The 10,239-nt window shown below is 40.6% G+C and overlaps 1 protein-coding gene across 1 annotated transcript in view; it reads right to left on the bottom strand.

Annotated features, from left to right (window-relative positions):
- Nucleotides 1-990: 990 nt before the first annotated feature.
- MARK3 (microtubule affinity regulating kinase 3) overlaps nt 991-10,239 on the bottom strand; it is a 53,744-nt gene continuing 44,495 nt past the window's right edge. The window contains exons 18-19 of the mRNA XM_031066185.1: nt 5,670-5,714; nt 991-3,590 (exon numbers count right to left, since the gene is read on the bottom strand). Coding sequence (XP_030922045.1) covers nt 3,245-3,590; nt 5,670-5,714 — 391 coding nt within the window. The 3' untranslated portion in view covers nt 991-3,244. The remainder of the gene's footprint in view (nt 3,591-5,669; nt 5,715-10,239) is intronic.

Below are 10,239 nucleotides of genomic sequence, written 5' to 3'. Positions count from 1 at the left end.
TAATTTATCTTGACACAAACTTCTGTAATTGAAAAAAAAAGGATACAGTATCATGCTATATTTGATCTTGAAGCCTCAGTGTAATGCAAGAAAAAAAGCTAAACCTTGCCCAAATCTGTATTGTAAGTCTTTAAATCCCCAAAGACTGGACCAGATGCTGTTGCTTGAAAAGAAGTAGTGTGCAAAACATTTAGCCCAGCAGAACTAGCTGTTCCTCCAGCCTACCCATCTACTTCTCAATATGGTCACGGACCTCAGGTCCTGTAAAGAGGTCAAATAAACTGAAATGTTTCAGAAATCCTAAGTACAGGGAAGGTCTGCATAAGAAAAAGTGTATCTGAATTTGTTCCTGCTCAGTGTTCATTGTTTTATGTATGTATCTTTAAATGCTTTTATTTGATAAAGTAAAACCCCACAACCCAAACTCTTAACACATTTTCCTCTGCCAGATCCAGCAATCAGATGATGTCATCAGTGCAGGCTGACACAGGTTTCAGCGATGCAAACCTTCAGCCATGAGCCCATTACAATCAGCCCCTAACACAGCACTTGGACCACACGTTCCAGGACTCAGCCATGTCACGAAATAAGAAAAAAAAAAAAAAAACAAACCAGCTTCTTGGTTGCTGTTCAGGTGTCTGATAACACCGAGACCTGCTGCTGCCTCCTCACCACACAGTGACCTCTGATTATTTTTAAAACTTGCCCCTTAAGGTGAGAAAAACCAGGTGTGGTTCTGCAGAGTCCCATCAGCAGTGGTGCCTGCAAACCTACAGAGATTCCCAAGAAATATGAACAGGTAAAAAGCCTGTGCTGGGGAAGCAATTCATCTTTGGTTCGGAGAGCTGAAGAAAGAATTTTCTTTCCCAGGCAGCTCCCAAAGGCTTGAACACCAAGCATGTAGGGTGCTAAATAGTCTCACACAAGGTAATTTTACAAGGCATTTGGGAAGGAAGCTGTTAAAAATATTTTTCTGATCATAATAAGTGATTTTTTTTATACCTCAAATAAAGATTTACTGAAAGAACCTTTTGAGAACACTTTAAGAAAAATACCAAAGTACAAACTTTAAATATCCAAAGTATGATACTGGTGCACTTTTTAGAAACACTTACATACTTAACAGGTGAAGTAGGAAGAGAGTATTTCAGAAAACATTTAATATGAAACCTTTTGGAACTTCCATCGAATACAGATTTACATAATTTATCAGAACACTTTTTCAGTTCAGACAACAAAGTGCACTGCCAGGTGAAAAAAATACATTTGGAGGAGTGCTTAAAATGTAGGGAGTGAAAGGATAGGTGACCATTCACCTGAGAAAGTACAATGACTGCCCTGAAATGTCTTATTGCTATTACAAAATGGAGTTTTCATGGAAAAAACCCATACTGAGCAGCACAGGCATGGGCAGAGCACTGAAAGCCAACTGAACTCCGGTAGCACCTGGAGTTCTCAAGCCATGGCATGATACAGAATATACAGAGAATAAAATGCAAATTCAGGAATATTTACTACATTTAACAACTATGATTACCCTTTAAACTAGCATAATCAATACCAATGCTTAGGGGGGAAAGAGAGGGGAAATCTGCTGCCTTCACAGACTACAGATCACAAGAACTAACTTGCAAAATATTAAGGACTTTGCATTTTCACCTCGGGTCAAATCTGAACTGTGTACTATGAGTAACTATTAGCTCACTGCAAATTTAAAATGCAAATTTAGGCTCCAGTTTAAAGCACATGTTAAGTACATGCGTAAGTGCTTCACTGAAATATAACCACAAAACATTAATACAAAAAGTCAAGTAGATAATGCAGGGTATTATCTACACAAGTCCTCGATGAAATAAACCGAGTATCAGTAGGAAAACACATGTGAAGAAATCTCCTCGTTCTAGTTTGCAAAATCAAATCCCTTTCACTGCCGGGATGGTTAAAAAGTGGGGGCTGTCCCAGAGCAGCTCCATGTCCTACCCAAAGCTAGCTGGCCATCAGAGTTCATCGGGGCAGGTGCCACACTGCGCGGGGACAGGGACAGGGGACTCCCTTGGCAGCATGGGGACACAGACACGCTGGCACAGAGCCATCCACAGCAGCACAGCCCGAGCCAAGGGGCAACACGCTGGGAGAGCTGCAAGGAAAAGCTTCAACTGCTCCTGCCTATGGCTGTAGTTTGGCAAGCTGGACTTCGGACAGAGCAGATCAGGAGCCAATGTGATTCGCACTTTTGGGTTTCAGTGCTGAGGGTGCCCAGGAGGTGAGGGACAGCACTGCCCAATGTGCAGCAAGGCCTCGGAGCTGGCAGAGAATGGCCATGATTTGGGAGTTCCTTTGTGCTTTGTATCTGACCTAGTCTAACGTGGCAAACTCGCGCTGAAAGAAAACCACTACTCAGCAATTAGCACCTCCTTTTACACTGCCTCATTCCCTAGAGGAACAACAGAGAAACGTTCTTAGCTGCGATCAATACTCGTAAGCCAAAAGGACAAAGATACAGTTTTAGTAGTTTAGCAGAAGCAGAAGAATGGAAGCGTTTACCCAAATATTAATGCACAAATTAACTACATTATTAAAATTTGATTCAGACAAATAATAAATAGGTGGGCAAAATATAATGCAAGACTTACTCAGTAGAAGTGAATTTTTAATCATCTCATGAGATCTACTTAGAAAACAGGACTAATAATGTTCACAACCATAAATCCAAACCCTTCACACACTTTTTTCTTAACACAGCAGTGAACTGTAAACCTGCGTTTACTGGTTAATGCTTCAGTCATTTTAAATATTAACTCAAGTGTTTCCTCCTTGGCCATTTCAATTTTTAGCACCAAAATTAGCCCAAAAAGAGGTACTGGTACAGCTCGATGTTGTAAATGAATCGTTTACATATAATACTTTATATATTATACACACATACTGTACATTCACACATCCACACAAACAGGAGGCATATTTAAATGAATATATTCTGTGTTTCAATTTGTTGTCAAAGACTTAGGAGCAATGGAAATAAAGCAGAAGGGGTAATATTTTACATAGTAGGCAACTTTAATGCTGTAGTGCACTTATAAAAAAGTCCAACTCTCCCTCCCAGCTCAGCAGCTTTTTTTTAATATCACTATTCAGAAGGATGCAGAAGTTATTGCCTAAATGTTATTCTATACATTTCCATCGGAATTCTCAAAAACACTTTAAATTGCTAACTAATTTACAACTCAACTATTTTTTTTTCTTGTTACAGCTTTAACTCATTGGCAATTTTGGAAGCAATGTTTTTGAAAGCTATGGATGTTCCCGATATCCGCTTAAAGCGAACTCCGTTCAGGGACAGTCTTGGCAGTTTACACACCTCCATCTCCCACTGGACGAGGTTTTCTGCGTGCCCATCTCCATGGACACAGAAAAGCAAGAAACGCTCTCTTTGTTCATAGTCACAATTATTGGCATCCAGGACCTTTCGGATTTCCCTCATCATGTCATTGGGATCCATGGAGCTGGTGGTTTTCATGCTCCAGGTAAAACGCAGCGACCGAGGCTTGGCTTCCTTGTTCTCGTCCTTCTGATCCACGGCTACATTGCGGCTGAAAGACAGGAATTCCCGAGTGAGCAGGGCCAGCCACCCTCCCCAGGGCCACCTTAGTGAAGCCACCACTCAACCCACACCAGAGCAGCACTGGAGGCTCTGGCTGTGGCCAAGCCCTGCTCCCCCAGCTGCTGGACACACACACACAGGGAAAGCTGTAGCTGCTGGGGCTGGAACGAAGGTATGGCACTCACTGGGACACAACTGGCACTCACTGGATTCAGGAGCACGGGGACAATGACCTTCTGGAGGCAGAACTACATGCAGAACCTACAACTCGATTTTAAGGCAGGTTCTGCTCAAAACTCTACTCTTGGGCCACGCGGGCAGCTGAAACACCAGCTCTGTGCTAGAAGTTTCTGGAACATGGAAATAACAGCTCCCTGTGGCAGGAGGCGCTCACCCAGGCCCTGGGAGGTGCCCACTTACACAGAATGGGGTGAGCCCATGCACAAAGGTGCTGGGTGTTCCTCTGCACCTCCTCCCGGGCAGCAGCCAGGAGACAGAGCCCTGGGAGGGCCCCTGGAGCCCCACAGCAGCTGGCTGCAAGCAGAAGGAAAGACAGCAGGACCAGGGTCACCCACCTGCTGCCCAGGGTCACCCTGAGCCCCCAGACCTGGGCTGGCTCAGTTCCACTCTGGCCTTCCTGCTGGGGCGTGTTTGAGATGATCCCTAGGGACACACCCTGGGGGCTGCTCAGAGAGGAGATGCCTCCTCCTGAGCTGGTCAGTAATTCATTAAATACCAACCACTGACAGAGGCAAAGTGATGGAATCCTCTGCAGCTACAAGCTCTGCAGTTAAGTGCCTCTGAGGGGGATGTGCATAAAGAGAGCTGGAAGTCACTATTAGACACCTCTTCAACACAGTTTGTAAAGATGGTGAGAGGGTGCCATTGCTGCCACACTTTTAAGAGATGAAGCACAAAATATTGAAGGTGTGTTTCCCAAATCTGCAACTTTTTTTTTTTTTTTAATAAAAGCGCTTTTCTTTTGGTATGGATAAGTAAAGTTAAACAGGACAAAGGAAAGAAATGTTCCAGAAATTTCTAGTTTGCAATCATCCTTCTATTTAAATTAACATCAGTAGTCATGCAGCTAAAGAATAAGGAACTACATTTGGACCTCCAGGGACAAAATACAGATTTGCTTTGTGAATATTTGTACACTGCCAGTCACCTCTTCAAATTTAATTAAATATATTGACTGTCATACTTAACTATTAGCTAACCTGACTGGCCCCCAACCATGCAGTTTAGGTCTCATGTTGAGCCTCCATATTAAGCCAAGCTGCTCTTTGAAAGAGATGGCAATGGTTACACCACATTTTATTTCTACTACTATTTAGCAGGCAGTTATGAAAAAGTTAAATAAAAAGTGATAGCAAGGCCACAACTAAATAAATATATTTCTCAAATATAACCTATTTCATAATTCTTCTATTAAAAGATTTCTTGTGACTGTGAGAATCATAAGACTATGCAATGTGATTTGCCAGATGTTACAAAATTCATCACACAAATTAAACAGTATTTTGTTTAAAGGTTTTAATTTAATAGGGCTGTAAAGGGCCAGGGAAAACCCCAATTTTTATTCAATGCTCATTTTATTTTTGGAAGCTTTTTCTACTTGAAAACAGTCGGCAAACCCAGCAGTTTGATAATTTCTAATATTTTTTGATATGTTGATTTTGTAAGAAGAGTATAACATGAAAAATATTAAACTACCTGTGATTTTGGAGATGAGAAATATCTTATCACCTTTCAGTGGTTATTCCACACATTTACAGCCTCACTAGAGACCACTCATCTACACATCTACACAACAACAGCAAATTACAATGACTAAAATGCAAAAAAAAAACACACAAGGAAAAAGGCAACAGGAAAGATGAAATTTTAGAACCAAGTCAGTCAGTGCTTTAATAGCTGTTTTGCAGACAGAAATGCTTCTTTGTTTAGTTCCAGTGACTTACATGAATAAAAAAAGCTGCTGCCTGAAGCCACTATGCCACATAATCAAGGGAAGAAAGGTTCAGACTCACCTAAGTAACGTTTTAAACAAAAATTTTACCCTCACCTTGAGCCCTCAAATCTCCCGTTCCTCTCATATTCAGTCGGGAGCCTCAATGAAAAGAATGCAGAAGCAAAAGGAAGTGGGAAAGAGAAGACAAATCTTACACTACAATATATATAATATCTGAGTAGTTGCTAAAAGATACTGCAATCATACCAAAGGTATGTTAAAATACAAAACAACAAAGATGTAAAGAACTTGGTAGGTCAGGACAAACACAGAAAGTAACATACTGTCACACCAAATGGAAGTCTATAAACTTCCATTTTTAAAGTTTTTAAACAGACCAGAACTAATTTTAACAGTACATGTTTATATATTAAATCTGTAGAACTCATGGAATAAATCTTCTAAAAGCAGAAAATGTGAAACTGAAGTTACAAAGCATATTGAAGTGACTGTATTATTTACTAAGTACCTCCTAAAAGAGAAATAACTCCCAAGTATTTTTAGGCTAATGTTATTTAAGTTTTATTTGGAATAAAGTATGTATTTGAAAAAATCCCCATAACTATTTACAGGCAAGTCTGATGGCCTTGTGTATTTGCATGCTCATCAGATCTGCCTGTTCAAACAATACCAAAATACCTTCATGCAAAAGAAGAAGATGCATATACATTTTAGCAGAACTTTAAGAGCCAAATCCAAGATTTCTCAAGCTGTGGTAACTCCATCCCAGTAATTCCACACTGATGCATCTTCCCCACCCAAGAACAAGCTTAAGCTTTCTTCCTTCTCACAGTGCTTAAGGCGACACTGCTGGTCACTACCATCTATTGAAAGCCCAGGGTCAAGAAGAATGAAGGGGAAAATTATCCTTCTCTACCGTCCCACTGATGAAGAAGGATGGTTCAATGTATCAGCATTAACTCTGCTCAGGGGGATGCTGCCTGTACACTGCTTTCATCCAGACCAAGGCAGTGCATGGCTTCCCTGAGTAACACAAACACTGCAGTTTGGGTGGCAGGTGTCTAGGGACAGGAAGGTAAGACAGTAACCTTATTTCTGATGCAGAGAGATATTTATATCAGGGTGTGTGGGGTGTTACAAGGCGTGATTTCCTCCTTTCCTTCCTTTTGAGAGCTCTGGTGAGGGATCAGCCTTGCAAGGTGACTCTTGGCAGTCCGTGTCACAGGGGACCAGGAGCTGTGCTGGCACTGTGAGGGGCAGGGAGGCAGCACTGGCTGCATGGGCCACAGAACCAGCCCAAAATCAACTCAGGCTACTGCAAAGCAACTGCACTTAACAGGGTGCAGAGCTGCTCAGCTGAGAGCTGCTGCTCATGGCAGCATCCAAGCAGGACCCTGCTCTCTGAGGTACCACACTGCTTGTGGTACAACAGGGACAATGTCAGAGGCAAATGCACAGCTGTAAGCAAAAAAGATACAGAAAAAATGAGAAGAAGACAATTGGAAGTCCCAGAGCAAAGTGGGAAGTTATTGAATTGATTTTCATGAGATCTTGTGCTGCTAGTCTATGGTGGATATAAGAGAAATTGGAAAAAGATTTTTCATGCCTGTATATACCAAGAGCATGAAGTCATGCCCTATGAGAGCTCTGCAGGACCAAAAAAGGGGCAGGTAGGAACCACCACATAGACCAACTGAACAGATTCTCCCTTTTCAGATGATTATTTTACTGGGCAAAGCAACCAACAAATTAGAAAACACTCCTCAACTGAAAAGTTAAGAGTACTTAAACTTCAGAGAGCTTTCTGTGCTCCTAGGAAGTGGAAGATGGCAGCTTTAAGAGCTGCAAACATTTACAGATTTTTGTGGGGTTTTTGATGTTTTGTTTTGAAGCTTGCCAAAGGTTGTAGAAAATGGGAGCACAACCAGTTTCCCCAACAATGAACAGCCTTACTGTTGCTGGAATCTGTCCAGAAAAGTCTGTAAGGAAAAATCCCTAGTGATGTTCTGACAGCTTTTCAGTTTGAAATTAAGCCAAAGTGTTCAGTCTGTAAACCACAGGACTCTAAATCTAAGAAAGGTCATTATTTAGAATATACCTGCCACTCTGAAATAATAAACATTCTCATAGAAGCCTCTCAGAAAACCCTCACTTTGCTCAGTTTTTCCATGCATCAAAGTTCCATTCATTGAGCAGGAGGAGCTGCATGAAGTGACACAGAACCTCAAATATGAGCCATCATGCCAAGCTTAGGAGAGCTGTGCCAGTCTCTCAAGGTGCTCCTTCCTTCATGACAGACATGGTTATGGTCCAGCTCTACAGCCCAGCACTGCTGCTCTGGGAACAGGCACTGACTGTACTGCCAGGATTGTTCTGCTTGGGCTTTGTGAGTCAGAGGCAGCCCTGAGGCCTCCTCAATTGCTAAAACAATCTTCACTTCTGTGCTAGTTTATGCTCTTAAATTTTCTGCTTTTGCTTGTGTTTTACATAAACTGATTTTATGGACCAAGATGCTTCTTGGTCTTGAGAATGGAACAAATACATAGACAAGTTCTGTTCTCATTTGTCATGCCATGCTTACACATTATCTACCTTATGGTCTATGAAGGGCTTTCACAAATCTGATTGTTTCCACACATCTGTCCCAGATTATGCTGTGTTTCCTGTTCTTTACATCTTTGTATGCTGTTTTAAATATCCAAGTAAACACAAAGAAAACTGTCTAAAAAGATATTGAAAATCAACAAAAAGTGCAAGATGATAAAATAAGATCAATTTATGGAAACAGAGAAATGATGCTGCAATAAAATCCAGAACATTGAGTCATTTTTGCTGTCAGAGAAAAAAAAAAGTTAAGACTTCCACAATATGCAGATTGGCAAAGACAGTGCATAGTACAAGATAGATATATATATATATACTCACACATATATATATATTTGATACCTCTGTGTACTGAGCACAGTATTAAAACTCAGCAGTTTAACAAGGAGTGACTGATCATCTACTTTCATTCAGCTCCCTAGAACTGATGTTGTGGCACTATGTATACATGCTACTGGGCTACTGTAGTTCTTTTAGAAACTACAAAGACAGTGAGTTCAGGTAGGATTCATAGCAATTATATCCAGGAGAAACTGCCAAAAAGCCCCAGCATTTTCAGTTTTTGTACCTATATACAGATCAGGTATGGAAGGACACCACACACTCTTAAAACAGAATTTAAAAAGCACATTGCTCCTGTGCTGGTTGTGTAAGACTTTACAAATTTCTTATTCAAAAAGACACATTAATGGAAGCTGTAGCAGATATTTCCACCATGGTCTAAGACTCCTGGTCTCAAGTCAAAGGCAATTTTTTTAAAAATTACCTAAAAATTACCTGAAATCTCAAATTTAAACAGTAACCTTTCTAGCTTAAAACTGTACCCATATTAGCATTTTCCATCTTTCTTCAGAACAAATGTAGATGCATCCAGCTGCAGAGGGCTGCACAGATCACAGTTTTTTGTTTTAGAAGTGGGCTGCACCCACAGCTGATGATGCAAACTGGGTTAAAGCCACTGTCCCTGCTCAGTTCCAGCTGTAGGCTGAGTTGCATGGTTTCTTTCCTTACCTAAGTTGTTGCATTTTCTCAAGTCAGCTGTGACAATGCCAGCCAAGCCAAGCAACACCAGTTCCAAACATGGACATGTTTGGAAGAGCACTGATTATCATCACCATGGCATGGAATTTACTCAGTTCATCAGGTAGGGTACTTTCAGCCTTGCACTGTACATAATAAATCCACATTCAGGCAGCAATTTACTTATGTCAGGACTCCCTAATCTAAGCATTTCCTTGAAATGGTCTAAAACTCCAAATTACAGTCACAAGCAGAGCCTTGTATTCTGAAGGTTAAAACAGATGCCTGGTTTCTGGCCCCATCTCCCTGGTTTTGATCAGTAGTAGGAAACTGGAAGTACCACCCTTTAAGAAGTTCCAAGATGTGGTACAACGAAACAGGCTATTACGAAACTCTTCCGGAAAATTGACCTGCACATCAAAATTTTATAAGCAATTTTCATGAATCATAATGGATTAATGAGAAATATAGCAGCTTGATTCATTCCCAAATTGCAAAACTAAATTCAATCCTTCGGCTTGAAATGTGAATCAGACTTCTGAGCTTTTCCCTTTTGTTGATAAATTTGCATAAATGTTGTACTTTTTGTTGAGAACTGAAGAGCTCTATTTGCACTTCAGCTGCAATTCACTCCAACAAATGCACCCCATTTTAAAATAAATATACAGCTATTGAATCTTCATTCAATCTTCCACACAAAACTTCAACTCACAGCTGTGCTCAGCTGCAGGCAATGCTTCAAATCTTTTTTTCTCTTCAATATCATAAAACAGAGAGATAACAAATTTAACAACACTTACCTTAGTTTGCTTGTAACCTTATGTTTTGTTTATACTTTCATCATTGTTATCAAACACCTCATTCTTCAAACATAAGCATGCTAAGTGTATTAGTACAGAGAACAGAATTACTTTGGCACTACCAACTCTATCAAAGAAAGAAGAATTCACAAGGCATGCTTAGCATCTTGTTATACAACACAGATGGTGCCACAGATTCTTAGGTATCATCATGAGTTAATGGATTTACTCTATGCTTT

This window comes from Geospiza fortis, unplaced genomic scaffold (genome assembly GCF_000277835.1).
Source record: "Geospiza fortis unplaced genomic scaffold, GeoFor_1.0 scaffold23, whole genome shotgun sequence".
NCBI classification, from domain to species: Eukaryota; Metazoa; Chordata; class Aves; order Passeriformes; family Thraupidae; genus Geospiza; species Geospiza fortis.
Note: the sequence above shows the minus strand (reverse complement) of the source record. Positions and strands in the feature narration are given on the sequence as shown.